This window comes from Carassius auratus, chromosome 4 (assembly GCF_003368295.1).
Source record: "Carassius auratus strain Wakin chromosome 4, ASM336829v1, whole genome shotgun sequence".
Classification (NCBI taxonomy): domain Eukaryota; kingdom Metazoa; phylum Chordata; class Actinopteri; order Cypriniformes; family Cyprinidae; genus Carassius; species Carassius auratus.
Window position 1 is genome coordinate 22,355,722 of NC_039246.1, and position 15,119 is coordinate 22,370,840.

The following is a 15,119-nucleotide window of genomic DNA, read 5'->3' on the forward strand; positions in this document are numbered from 1 at the left end:
GGACGCCGACCAGTGCGCTAATAATAATAAAAAAGTGTACATTATATAAACGAATAAGTCAAAAGTTGTTTCAGCCACTTGGGTCATGCAACTTAAATGATCCCTTCTTATATTAATAGCCTATCAGGTTGACCATATAAAGGTAACTGTTTTATCTAATAACTCCCAAAAGCTTGATTTTAACATAAAAGCTCTGCATATAAACTCAAGATTTCAAGATTTTTATTCGTCACATACAAAATTATATATAGCATATATAACCAGCAGTGCATCCCATTAAATAAGTTAGACAATTCTGCAAAATAGACCATGGGACAGGAACCCAGTCTGGTGCACAGGAAATGGATGACCCTGTTACACCTATCATTGGAACAGATTTAAAATGCCTTTTTATCATATAAGAGAAAAGAAATGACAGGATATGGGCAGGTTTACTGCATAGCATGTCTCCTACAATCAAAATTGTTGCTACACAAATGCATAATTTCTAACATGACGTATCCTGACTGACTTATTTCCATTATGGGTCCATTACAATATATAGTTATTGATTTGTTTCCAAAAATATAACAATATGAATTATTATTTCTTGAATGTAGCTCAGGCTTTGGCCTATAGGGTTTATGGGCTCTTTCAGTGTATTCTAAGGGAAACAAATCTGGTGTGGTGTTGGTGAGGTATTCTGAGGATGTCCCAACATTGTAAACTGGCAAAACTCTTCAGAAAACCATAGTGAGAACCCTGCCAAACCATGTCAAGGTATTGCTAAAAGAAGATGCAAAATGAATATTTAATTTCCATCACAGACACCAAAGGTGTTTTTGTTTCACCATCATCTCTGCTAATAGAACTTATCACCACAGTCATAAACATGTCCTGCCTACAGGAACAACTCATGTACAGAGCTTCTTCATCAGATTCTCCATTCAAGTCCTTTCATAAATAGTAGATGAAATGTGCTGGTCTACTTCTTCTTTGCGGCTCTCTTCCCTTCTCCCTTCTTGGGTTTTCCTTTACCCCGCAGTTTCCTCAAGCGCCTCATTTCCTCCTCGAAATCCTGGTGCTCATCCCTAAAACAATACCAAAGAGCTGTTAACTGCAAAAACAGAAGAATCTGAAGATCAGATGTTAATAGCTGCACTATTAGAAGCAGAGCTTACCTGAAAAGCCCCATGAATCTGAGCTTCTGAGTCATTGAATAGTAGATCTTGTGTGGGGGATACCAGTCATACACTTCTTTTCTCTGGGCCAGCGGGGGTTCTTTAAACAACTCTACCACTTTCATAGATTTGGAGTCTGTGTGACGGGCAACATCTCCAAATATCCGGGCGCTCAGACGGGCCACGCGCAGGGCATAGCCAGACACACCAGCCATCTTCACAGAGACATACAGTAGAATGATAATGTCTTCATGGAAATCATATAAATACACATTTATAAAATATAATACTATTTTAATATCTTTAAAGCACAGTTGTGTAATTATTAAAGAGTCCAGAGTCCAAAATCCAGAGAGAAGCAGTCAATGTTCAAAAACATATGTTTTATTATAAAGGCATGTGGACAGACATGAAGTACTGACAAAATATATTTTGAAACTAATTTGTATATTCGTTTATGGTTAGTTCAACTTTAATATGCTCAAACACACACTAGATAACGTGATGCGTAACGTTACGCGCTTCCTCTATCAGTCTCTCAGGTCCTTAAAATAACAGTAAAATATGGTTTAAAAGGTCAAACACTGTGCGTTTTTCACACTTAAAATTTCCGCAGGTTACATTTGATGAAAATCAAAGAAGAGAGCAGAGCCTTCTGTTATACTATGATTGACTTATGCTACAGATTTATTTATTTAGTTGTAAACACTACTGCTTAAAGGACCTGGCCATTATCATTATAAAATAAAAACGATTTCTTGTAGACAGTCAGTTATTTGTGACTTAAGTTTTACAGCGTTAAATATTACATTTAGTAAATTTTAAATACCTTTTTAGCTAGAATTGCTTAGCCTCATCACTGTAGAAAAAGGAGAAAAGGTCTTGTACGTCACAGGAAAGTCGTACGCCTGTGTAATCATTCCGTATGCGAATATTTGCCAAGATAAGAGTTCTGTCGAAGTCTGTGTGTGCCGTAATTATTTAATCATCAGAAAAACTTTTTGGATAACTTTATAGAATAATTTACATATATTTATTTAAATTAAACATTCGTGTTAACAGTTTCGTTATTACATTTCTTATTTAAAACCGAAAACCCAAGTATTGAGGATGTGATTATAGAACAATTAATAAAAAAATACTCCTTTGAGCCCTGTTCTCCTTCTTTTAATTATTATTTTCACATAAAACGTTTTAAACCCCTATTAGGGCTGCGTGACGAACACTAGATTTGTTTTGATATCTTTGTGCACTAGATGGCGATATATGCATTAAAGAAATTAATGCACACATGGCTTATGATATAAATATATAAATACATTGATGGACAACTCTCTGGATTAGCATGACAATCACGTTTTGTTTAGTTTTTTTCTTCTAGAGGATGTATCTATTAATACAATTCTGAGGACAAAAAAGGAACAAGATAACACATCCTAGAAAAGCACAAAACAAATTGCCTTGTGAATATCGGCTGCATTTTTAGATTACATTGTTCATTTTCACTGTTAGCTGGAAATAAGTCCCAAACACACTTTGCTTCCCTTTAAAATGTAATTACAATTTAGCTGTCAAGGTGTCATTCATACTGTCAGTCCAACAAATTTCAATAAAGAAAAGAGATCTCGGAATGTGTAATAAGAGTCAATCCAATGCATTCAAGTCAATATTATGCGGTTTCAGTCAAATTATGACACATTCAATATTTCAGTATGTCAGTAGTGGCCTATGCCTAAAATATGGGTTAAAAATAACTTTTTTTTCCAGTTTTCCTCAATTCTGTTCAATTATGAAACAAATAGGCCTACCTGACCTTTTTTTTACTGAATTTTAAATAGAAAACATCTAAAATATTGTTTCATTTATAAATATTTGTCAGCTTGTAGTGCAAATAATGCTATATTCTCTATATTGTTTCTTGCATTTTTCTTATTTAGTAAGAAAACAGTCTGGTAAAAAACAATTAAATACATACATTTAAGAAATGGGCTGCTGATTGTTACCATTTCATTATGAACTGAATCTTTAATAATGTGTAGCCTCATACATATCAATCTCGTACACATGCATACACCTACACAAAAATATGTGAAGTACATGAGGATCCCTACATTATCGGAAGGCTGTGTGGGCAACCCAATAAAACAGAAAAGGCTCATAGAGGCCTCACTCACACAGATGCCATGGCTCTCATTCATTATTCAGCAATATACGTGACTGCTGTTGGTTCTGGACAGTGCACAGTGGTTTCAAATAACAAACCTTTATGAGTAAGAAGGGTTTTGGGGGTCTTATTTTGGGAATTTTATATCTCTGATAATGCAGAATGACAAAATAAAGGATTCTGAGAGCTTTGATTATTTATTCATGAAAGACACCGGTTTCCTTCAGTATGTGTAAATCTAAGAGAGAATGCCAGCAAGGCAACTCCAGTTACAGTTCGACACGGGACCGAGAACAGTAGTGCGACTCCTTTAAGAAGCCGCTTTAATAAACAATGAGCATCTCATATTGACAGCATGACATCATCACCGCTGTTTTTCCCAGACGGAGGCAACATGCACGGAGGATGCTGGGACCATATTGACCGAGGAGGAGGATGCACCATCCGCCAAATGTTCTGATAACGATACACTCATTTAAACGTGAAGCGTCTGAGATTCGGAGTCGTTGAACGGTTTGATATTTCCAGCGTTGACCATTTATAAAAGTGTGTCGCTGTGTGTTAAATAGGATTATTTGGCAGTGCATATCCAGTATTGCCAAACCTACAGTGACTGAAAACACGGAATGGGCTGGATGTGCATTATTGGAGTGGAGTGAACCCGTTTTATCGGCTTTAATTGAGGTGAGTCCAGAATTTAATTTACTTTATCAGACCAGTTAGAAACGGGGCCCGCGGGTTTTCCAACCATGGATGCTATAAGAGCATAGCTGTAGCCTACATTATTATTTTCACATTCCTTCACAGGAATGATTTACTGTTTTGATATGTTAACGCGATTTCAACTGATGTCGAGTCATCTTAATACATTTTCTCTTTAACAGACAATTTGATAAATATTCATGCATCCTCTAAAGAGAATGTTTGAGAAAATAAACCTGACTGCTATGGTACATTTCTATGAAACAGATAGCCTATGTTACAAAAACCGACCAAAAAAAAAAAATCCATAGCCTGCCAGCACCAGGTATAGGCTAAATGTGATGGGAAGGGTTGGGAACCGAAAATCGGTTCGGAACTGGTTTCATGTGTTCAATGCAAGAACCGAATCATTTCCATCATCAACGCTGTTAACGGTTCTTCAGTGACGTCATTAAATCATTTGATCATTAATTATTCTTCAGCTAAGGCTAACAGAAATGAAATTGCCTAAAGTCTGACAGTTTCCAGCATTGTTAGCTATGTTTACCGAATCTATAGCGCGAACAACGTAGTCTGAGAACAAGCCGGTTCTTTTTAGTGAATTAAAAAAATTTCATGGTTGAGTTTCCCAAAAGCACCGTAAGCTTAAGTTGATCGTGGCTCCATTGGTTTCAATGGGTCACCGATGTAGCTACTTAAACTTAAGATGATTTTGGGAAATGCAGCCCATATCTGTCAATTACTTACGTGCACGATAACCAATGTATTGAACTCGGAAACAACTCTAGGCTAGATATTTTATACTAGAATATATATTTTTGTATATATTATTATGTAAAGTATAATTGTTATTATATCCGTGCATTAGGTTAACATTTCAATAAACGAGCATGATTACGAGGCATTAAGGTGACATATTTCAGCACTCGACAAATGGATAGCAACTCCTAGAAAGTAGTAAAATGATAGTAGAAAATGCTCTTAAACCCTAACAATCGTTATCGAGAAACACCAACCTGTACCACCAGCGTAGTCCAACTCCCGAAAAAAATATGAGGTGCTTCTTTTTAGTGGTTTGGTAATCAGTCCGATTCCCGAACAATTGGTTGTTCATTTGAAATGAATCAAAAACTATTTAAGAATAACTGGTCGGTTTCTTAAATGAGTTTTAATAGGAAGCCCATTTTTGAAGGTTTTCTTAAGCAAGGTAGATTGTCATTTGGCATAGCACATACTGATCATTTATTATACGAACTACGAAAACTATTACGTTGTGTGCTATATATTTGTGTTGTGAATAATGACAATAAATAGCCTACTAGCCTGGCAATTTATTTATTTATTTTTTTTTTTTTTTTTGTGAATGTAGGGGAGATACAAATTTCACATTGTTACTTTCGTTCCTGCTCTCTCCTATCACTCGATGATCGCAACAGAAAGTTTAAAACTGTTATGGTTACTGCCTCAGTCAGGTGAACGCGTTTTTTGGCCACAGCTGAAAAAATCGCCCTCTGACTAAGTCCCGTTCACACCAAGAACGATAACTATGAAGACTATTAGCGTCCACACCAGTTAACAATATTGTCTGCCCCTTTAAATTCTCGAGCTATAGCAGTATTGATTTTGATTGGCTGTTAATGTTTTTATATAAATTTTAAATTTGTTATTAATTTTCTATTATGTTTTTTTTTTAATTCACAAATACAGATGGCTTAAATCTTAACCCAACTTTATTTAATGGTGTAGGTAAAGATTGTATACAAATCTTTAAAATTTGTTAAGAACAAGAAGCCCTTAAGTTATGAAGGTAGTTCAGTCGTTTTGACTCAAAAATACCTTCATATTAAGTTGACTTCTCTCTTTGATTTGTATCTAATTTAATTTAAAAGGCAACTTTTTTTTAATTTTATTTTAAAACTTCTTTTCTTTCTGGTTTTGGTTTATTTTGATCATACATGGCCTACATGCAAAACATTTTTTTACGACATGCTCAAACAAGGATGGAATATGGTTTTGTAACTTGTTTGACTGTAAAGTTGATGCAATAAAAAAATAGTTTTTATATCGTTCATCAACTGAAAAAAAAAATCGTTCTGAAAGTGATTACAATGATAGCTATCGTTTGTCTTTGCCTTTATCGTTATAGCTATGGTCTGGACGCTGCTATTCTTTAATACTGAGAACGATTTTTAGAGCTAGACATATATCTTTATCGTTGTCTTAACGTCTCGGTGTGAACAGGCCTTAACTTACAGCTAATCTAACTGTTGGTTATTAAAATGTTTGCAGACACGACTGAAACGTAGAATAGTTTGTACCCTCACATTCATTTTCCGGGAGGTTCAAACATGAATAATCCCCCGTGAATCGCGTCCTGTCTTCATAGCCTACAGCATGATAGACGCACGAAATCTTAGGTGACGCAATGGTAGGCTACGCCTGGGCTATTTTGTAAAAATGTCTCGACTGAAACCCCATTTGAAGAGTGTTGTATCAGCTTTAATATAAACATTGGTGAAACAAATCTTCCTCTGCCTTCTTTTGAAAGGCTTGGTTCGAGGACTGGGCTGAATCGTCTCGTCTGGTTTCATTCACTGGTATTGGATGGGAAGGGCTACGGATGGACGTTAAATAAAGGCTTAAATATTGTCGGTCGAGCTCTCCAAAACAAATTCCACTGCACCGACTGACAACCGTTCTCTCTGTCCGCGCGCCCGGCGGGATGCGGCTGCGCGCCGAGGAGCTCTCCAAGCTGTTGTGGTGCTGACGGGGCTCTGAGCGAACGCGACGCGAGCATGGCTGCGGGGAAGTTGCTGCTCTACGCCGGTCTGTCTCTGTCCCTCTGTGCGCTCGGGATGCTGGCCGTGGCTATCTGCTCCGACCACTGGTACGAGACGGACGCCCGGAGGTACCGAGAACGGTGCCGAAGTTTCTCCAGCCGCCGGAAAGACCCTGGCTTTATTTACATCCCCAACAATAGCCTCCCTCTGCGGGCGAGCCGCTCGCGCCTGGACCGCTGGGAGGAAAAGCTGCTGCTGGCGCGGAACAGAAGGCAGCTGTTCGCCATGAGCGCCGCTGATGAGTGCAGCAGGCAGTATAACTCCAGCAACATGGGCCTGTGGAGCAGATGCCATCGGCTTGGATTTGATCAAGATATCGAGGACCTCATTCGGAAAGGTAGGACAGTGATGTGCTGTGTCTGTCAGTGTGCAATGCAGATTATAGTGCTTTTATGTCAGAAGAGTATTGGTATTCCTCAAAACATCTGGTTTAGGGTAACTCTGAACTTTAAGCTTCTACAGTTAATTGTAACCACTGTTTAGTCATGTTATCTATATATTTATAAACTGTAAATAGGGACCAATATTCCGCTTCACCCATATTTTTTCAGAGGCATACACAATTTTCTACATACTGTATACATACCTATTACCTATATATATATATATAATAGATATAATTATTTAATTGAACATTTTATGTAAGGTCTCTCATACTTGAGTTGCTAACAAAAACATTTAATGGCACAACAATAATACATTTATTTATTTATTTGATTATTAACTTAAATATTTGCCTCTTAGCTTGAAGGCAGTACTCTGTAACTTTGTCCCTTCATGTAAATATTTGTGCAAATGTGATATGTGCAAAACAGCCAATACCCTTGGATTGTTTTTGAGTCCTTAATTCTTTTGGATGAAAATCATGTGGGGTATTACTCTGTTTGTTTACATAAACGAAAGTCTTAAGCAACAAATCTTTGAAGAAATCTTCAAAGAAAGCAAGTCCCGTTTCTGTTACATAAAAATGTTGTTTATTAATTATTGCTTGACTCAAAGATTATTATTATTATTATTATTATTATATTGGTTAATATATTAATTATGTATTCCACTAAAGTCTGAAGATACATATCATAATTGTAATTTCTTTAAAAGCAGAAACAAAACCATTTAAATTGGTTTTGTTGACTGGTTAATGGTCACTTAGAAAATATATGAAAAATAATCAGCTAATCCCTATTTTTTCAAGCGATTTTGAGCTAAAATTGTAAAAAGTGAATCAAATATAACTGAATATTCAGCATTCAAAATGCAACAGCAGTAATGGTGCCATTGTTATACTTGCATACTAAATTGTTTTCGCACTAGTTATCTTTTTAACCATCTATCGCCAACAAATATAAATGGGCAGCCTGAAAGTTTGAAATCTTGGCACTATTCTTTTGCTACCCTTCAAGCACTTGTATTACCTACAGGAACAGCATATCCAGTGCAATATTCCAGTGCATTATTTAGTAAACTACTGAAACATTTTCATGCATACACTGTAGACATACACAAACTAATGTCAGCATTCACGACTAGAGGCCTGTGATAGATATTACAGCCCCATTCATGTGCACTGACATGAAAAATGAACAGGAAAAAAAAAATTCTAGTTCAATACTCATGTGTTAGCAGGAGTGACGAATCCCCTGCATATAAAGGTGTGAAGCCCTATGGCTAGTCTCACACTCTGGGCTTTATTATTTTCCACCAAACTAGGTTAATTTACTTCTCACTGGTTAGAGGCATATGCAATGAATATATTAATAGCTAAACACAAGGATTTCTATAAATAGTTCCTGAGCCCCAAACTGTGCTAGCCCAAACACCGAAGGCTATGTTTCAGTCACAATTGGCCCAGAGTTGCTGAGAATCGCACACTCTCCAGTTACACGCAAAGCCTCTGTTTGCAAATGTGTACTTGTTCTGGCAAAGCAGCAGCACAAAAAGCCCTCTGAAATAAAAACAAGCTTATTTGAATTGTGTCACCTCCTCTGGTACCTGTGCCTAATGTGTGTGCGATTACGTAAGAGGGATTTAGTGATGTGTGTTACATGAATGTATGCAGTAGCAGCCGAATGTGTGTTGCACCATCAGCAAAAGCTCATTTAACTCTCTGGGGCACCTGCCAGCCACATACTGCGTGTTGATTTGGGATGGGGGTTGCATTGATAGAATAATGCAGTGTTATTCTACACCATCTCTGCCATTCACCTTGGGCGAGGGGTGATGATGCAAGTCACATTTTGCCTGTGTGTTTGTGATATAATGAAACATAAAGAACAATTTGTCATTAGCCAACCTCCACTGCTCAGATAATCAGCTGTTTCTTTATTTGTGCATACTTATTTTGGTAAATATTAGTCAATAGCCAATCGTCTTTATAAATTAATGTGTGAATCCTACTGTTACATATCTTTTTTTATGATTATTCATATGCAAGCACATCATTTTATGAAATGTGCTGACTGTGCTTATAATGGCATTGCCCATCTCTCAGAGGATGCTTATTCTCTGTCTCTTCCCAGGATCCCCTCTTGGGAAAGAGAGAGGGAGGAATAAAATGATGTATGAGAGAGCAAAACAGCCATGCACAGATAAGGGGTCAGAAGTCATTCATTGGAAATGAAACATGCTCCATTTAATCTCGCTATTCTACGTTTTGGATTTTAAATGAAAATGCTTTCTTTGACTACAGCTTAATGAGCAATGAGAACTATAAGTAAGCCATTCAAAGGATGATTTCACAGAGTTATTTTTATAAAGAAATAAAATAAAATAGCATAACAATAACAAAGACGACAAATGACCATCTAGACAATAATTGAACTGTTTTCCGAAAATATGACAAAAATATAACTTTTAATATATTAAGAAACACATGAAATGTAATTTAAATTGTGAATCTTTCCACAACAATGCACTAAAACGTACAACTAATTGTTTTAAAAACAGTTTTCACATATATTGTTGAATTTTTTACATTTGAAATGAATACAGCAAATGTAAAAATATTATTTTTGTTCATTGAAATTAGACTTAAGTGTAAAACTGTGAGTTAAAATTAGCTGTAAAAATACATTAGTTTAAATTACCTACAAAATGTTTAAATATTTAGTTTACATTTTCATCAACTAAAATGTCATTTCTGACAACTGAAATTAAATTAAAAATGTAAATTAAATTTATGCATTTAGCAGACGCTTTTATACAAAGCGACTTACATTGCATTCAGGTTAACAATTTTTCATAACGTGTTCCCCGGGATTCAAACCCCCAACTTTGCACTTGTCAACGCAATGCTCTACCACTTGAGCTACAGGAACACATTAGATCAGATTGCATAAAAATGACTAACATGAATGGATATGACATGCAAAATTAAGGCTATTTTCTTCAATAGACAAACCGAAAAGCAAAAACTGTAATAAAAAAAACTAGCATTCCTATTCTCACACAAGCTCAACAGCAGTTGCTCAGCTGTTGCAGGACCTCCGGAAATGTGTGATTTGTGTCAGATGATGTCAAAATCACTTCAACTTCACCGGTTGGTAAGCACCATACTAATATATTCCTTTTAGTGATATCACTCTTAAAATATTCCACAGTATAGCAACATATTGCAGCCCAGAGGAAATGATTTATGGTAGTAGTTTGCAGAAAGACAAATATCTGCACTACGAAAAGGGCGACCAGAAATAGGAAATGGTGCGAAAGATAGCGGCATCTGGAGTTTGTGGAAAATTGAGAAAGTCTATCTGAGTGAGAGTGTGAGAGGAGGGTGAGATCATGCAGAAACAGCCAACCCATCTCGTTGTCCACCATCTGTCCCTGCCTCCCAGCGGGACACCCATCAGGGATGATGAAGACATTTTAGACCTAGAACACATTATAAGAGACGAGAGAGACACTCAACCTTCCACCATTAAAACAGGCAAACCTAACGATAGGAGGTTTCCGTGGCCTTGGGGATGCGAGGGAGATAAAGAGAGCAAACACAAATGGACATTGAGAGAAACCACAACATGTATGCAGTTTAAATCAAGGACAGATTTCACTGTGACCTTTGGATCTCATTTTGCATATTCACAATGTTATCTGGACGTTAAATCTCCATTTATTACAAGAAGGGCCCTCCAAATCTGTTCTCGATGAGTGAAGACAAGGATTGGATTGTACTTGGGATCTCAAAAGATGTGGCTTCCTTGTTTTCAGTGTTTAAATTGGATGCCATAAGAGGAAGAAGCCACACCTTCATTGTTCAAAATGTAAGCTGCTCTGGGACTCGGGTGCTGGCACTAATCAAATACACAGGTGTTGGGGTGGGATGCTGGGTTACATCTCTTGGGAACAAGGAATAGACTGTGCAGTACAGGTTTTATAGCTTTGAATTTCCTCTTACAATTATTTTATTCCATAGCATATTATATCCCAGAAATTGGGTGTGACTTTCAATAAAGTGTAGAGAAAGGGAAAACGCTCAGTAATTTTCAAGGCCAGGAGGCATTTAAGATCCTAGGAGGAAAGATGCCGAATTAAATGAGGTATCCAATAACCTCCCTTTTCATTTTCTGTTACGCCTTTCATTTGCAACAAATATCCATATAGCGAAATGTGACTTGACAGAGTGCCTGGACTAGCAGATTATGATTTGGCCTCAGAGGGTGTAAAGCACCCTCATTAGTGCGGGAAGAATATTTCTCGCTTAGTTCAAATAAGACATCTGATTGTGCATTTAAGAATATGACAGACTTGAAATTAGCACCCTGCTTGATTACAGCTTGAGTTATAGAACTTTTCCCCTCCTCCTGGAAATTATGCTAATGTGATCATTGGCTACCATGTCGGAAGATATCGACATTTTCATCACACCATGAAAGCTCTCTGGCTGGGGAGGTCACGGGATTCTTCAGTAAATTTAACATGTGCTTTTCCTGACGTTTTGTGTGGAGAGTGCGCTCTAATCTGAGCCATTTTGGGGTTAATTTCTGGTCTTTTTTGGAGTAAAAAGTGCAACTATTTCTATTCAAGGCATTTTTTTCCAAAATGCAACATTCTGGGTAATGTACTGCGAAATCACAATCTAGATTGATTGATGTATGTTATGACGGCAACAAAATTATTAACTTCTTGAAATTACATCAGAAAAATGGGAACATTAAGGACTTGATGGAGGTCAGTGGCATCAAGAAAGTAATTTAAGTTTCAAGGTAAAATGTGATATATTTTATGGGTTAATTTACAAAGATAACCATGAGCAGAAAGGTGATTCCAAGGATTGGCCTATTAAAATCAATAAATAAATAAATAAATAATAATAATAATAATAAAGAGTTGATTAGTTTTTTTTTAAACGTTGTCAGTGATAAAGATAAGACAAAATGCACATAATAACAATCATTTAAAAATTTTAATTAAACCAAACTGTTAAAACAAAAATGATATTAACTATAAAAATGTGCCCTTTTACAGCATTTTTACTTTTTTGATAATCCTTTAGATTAGAGAACATATTCACTATTAACTAAGAGTTTTCCCTTAATAAACTAAGGTAGTTGTTGTAGTAGCTAGGGTTAAGGGATCTAGAATATAGTCATGCAAAATAAAGCATTAAAGGGTTAGTTCACCCAAAAATGAAAATTAGCCCATAAATGACTCACCCTCAAGTCATCCTAGGTGTATATGACTTTTTTGTTTCAGACAAAGCCAGTGAGAGTGTCACACGTGGCTCCGGGGGTTGAAAAAAGACCTCTTGTAGAGAATCAGTGCATTTTTTGTAAGAAAAATATCCATATTCAAAATGTAATAATCACTTTAATGTAGCTTGCGCCAACAGTTGTACACAGAAGACTGTTAAAAAAAAAAAAAATCGGACTGCTCCAACTCAATTTTTTCTATTGACTGATCACATATACATTTTTCAATTGGCCAAATTGAATTAGTTTGAATTAAATGTTATAAATTCACTCAGGCCAATTGAAAAATTTAGATAATAATTTTGAATCGGAGAGGTTTTTATTTTTTAAAGTGAATTTCCGGGATTATGACGTATGAGGTTGGCGTTGTGCATGCTGGTTAGTCTCATGAAAACTAACATTTGTTAACAGGAGCAAAGGAAGCAATGTTTCCTTACTTTAGCAAAGAAAATCCAATCTCCTCTTGGCTTATACTGAAATCCTCCAACATTCTTCATTCTTGCACAATGCCGCCCTCATACGTCATCCGCTCAGTGCTGCTTCCCTGTACAACAGTGAGCGCAAGCTAGATTAAATTGATTATTGCATTTTAAATATGGTTATCTTTCTTACAAAAACGCATTGGTTCACTTCAGGAGGACTTTGTTCACCTCCCGGAACTGTGTGAGAGACTTTTATTTATGGATGTATGCTTTTAATTTCTTTTTTTTTGGACTGATGCACTGCAACACCCACTGACTGCCATAACAGCCTACTGGATTCATCTGAAAGAAGATTTTTTTTTAACCTTTATTTAACCAGATAAAAAACTCATTGAGATTAAAAATCTCTTTTTCAAGAGTGACCTGGTCAAGACAACAGCATTTACATACAATTTAAAAAACATACATGACATCAATGTATTCGGGGTGAACTAACCCTTTAATATGCATGTTATGAATACTAATAAACAGCCAACATGCTAGTAATATGAATGCAAATAAGCAACTACTTAATAGTGATCGGTGTCCCCTAATCTATAGTGTTACTTCTCTTTTAAATTCAAACTGAAATATACTTTCTTAATTTGTTATGGCATGTTTCTGGTCTTAATATGCACAATTCATTTGTGCTCATTATATGAAATAATGTTTGTCTTTGACCAAAATACAACTTTTCGTGTTAGGTAATGTCGCCAAACCCTTTTGTTTTCCCATCCAAAGATCTGACACCATTCTAGTATTTAATGACCACTTTTTACGATCAACTCAATTGCAGTTAAAAAATAAATAAATGTCAACTTCAGTTGACACAAAAATGTCACGTTATGAAAATAGAAAGACTTAAAAACAATTCCTTAATAAAGCTGTAATTTCAGAACCATGCCTGAAAATAAGCCACCAGAATACTTCTTCCTAATTAAAGCATATAATTATTTTCCTGTCACACTGCTGTAGGGCTGATATAATTTGTCCCTTAATGCTAGAAAGCACAAGCCCTGCTTATAATATTCAGCTGACAGCCGTCTGTGTTTCCGCGGGACTGATAAATGTCGGCGTTTCACGTGGCACCGCGTCGCAGAATTGAAATCGCAGAATGTTGCGCGACCCGTAGTTATTGTGAGCCACGTTGTTTGTCTTTCTGTTTTCCCTGATGAAGCCTGGCACAGGTTGCGAGGTGAACAAAGCGGAGGCGTGGGGGTTGCCGTGCAGGGAAGTGGAGGAGGATGGTTGGAGGCAGCTGAAATGCTGAAGAAATACCAGTAGTAATGCTGCACCTGAAAGACAGAGAACAGCTGTAGAGAGAACTGCAGTGGAAATGTGGGTAAACGTCCAGTCAGATGAATGCGGCTGCTTTGTGCAATTACAAGCAGAAGTGGAGGGATAAAGAATAGATCGCGAGGGTTGTTAGTCAAGAGGAAATGACACTCTGTCTTCCCTAGCCCCTCCCCCTTCACTTGATGCCTCTCCCTCCTTCTCGCAGCCCAATTTATATTCTGACACGCAGATTAGTCTCCTGAAAATGGAGTGCTGATGATTTCACCATCAAAGAACTGCACAATGCAGTGAAGTGAAGGATAGAACAAGCAGAAAGATTGTGTTTTGCTCCCTCATTATTTGGAGTTTCCTTTCACAGAAGTCATCAAGAACGGCTCAATTTTTCCAAACACTTTTCCCACTGCTGTTTCTCTGCCAAATCGTAGCATCTCTGTGGTGTGTAGTCGCTAGTTTGGATGGCTGTTGGGAATGTTTTTTTGTTTTGTTTTTTTGGAGCAGTTCAATCATAGGGATTCTTTGTAAGCTGAGCTATAAGACAAGTAATGCATTTGAAATGCTGAGACAGACATTGATCCGTTCAGTTGCTCATTAGTTTGGCATTGAATTAGGAAGAGTGTGATAAACACCGGATGATCTTTACTCAATATGAGTGGGTCAATGCCAAAGCCAAAAACCTTTGGCGCACTTTAAGGCCCGAAAAAGTCTTGGCTAATCTCATGCATTTGGATATATGATATAAAAAGTAAATTGCATATACAGTTTTGGCTGTTCTCAATGTACCTGCCATGGCAATGCAAAATAGCTCACTCAAA

The 15,119-nt window shown here is 36.8% G+C and overlaps 2 protein-coding genes across 3 annotated transcripts in view; one reads left to right on the plus strand and one right to left on the minus strand.

The window, feature by feature from the left end:
• Window positions 1-225: 225 nt before the first annotated feature.
• LOC113063041 (28S ribosomal protein S33, mitochondrial-like) lies at window positions 226-2,103 on the minus strand. Its single transcript, XM_026233186.1, has 3 exons — window positions 1,990-2,103; window positions 1,161-1,375; window positions 226-1,070 (listed from the first exon to the last, which is right to left on the minus strand). Exons 2-3 carry the CDS (start codon window positions 1,373-1,375, stop codon window positions 965-967), a joined length of 321 nt encoding a protein of 106 aa, XP_026088971.1. The 5' UTR covers window positions 1,990-2,103; the 3' UTR covers window positions 226-964.
• A 1,528-nt stretch (window positions 2,104-3,631) lies between these two features.
• LOC113062970 (transmembrane protein 178B-like) overlaps window positions 3,632-15,119 on the plus strand; it is an 81,448-nt gene continuing 69,960 nt past the window's right edge. The window contains exons 1-2 of one of the 2 annotated variants that reach the window (XM_026233086.1): window positions 3,632-4,008; window positions 6,575-7,203. In XM_026233086.1, the coding sequence (XP_026088871.1) occupies window positions 6,822-7,203 (382 nt within the window). In that variant the 5' untranslated portion in view covers window positions 3,632-4,008; window positions 6,575-6,821. Of the gene's footprint in view, window positions 4,009-6,574; window positions 7,204-15,119 lie in introns of those variants that run through there. The other variant, XM_026233095.1, reaches the window with a different exon arrangement.

Excerpts from the sequence above, each read along its gene's own strand:
- LOC113063041 (XM_026233186.1), bottom strand. The coding sequence starts at position 1,375 with ATGGCTGGTGTGTCTGGCTATGCCCTGCGCGTGGCCCGTCTGAGCGCC. Across the intron at positions 1,071-1,160 it reads AGATTCATGGGGCTTTTCAG|GGATGAGCACCAGGATTTCG; the intron begins GTAAGCTCTGCT and ends GTATTGTTTTAG.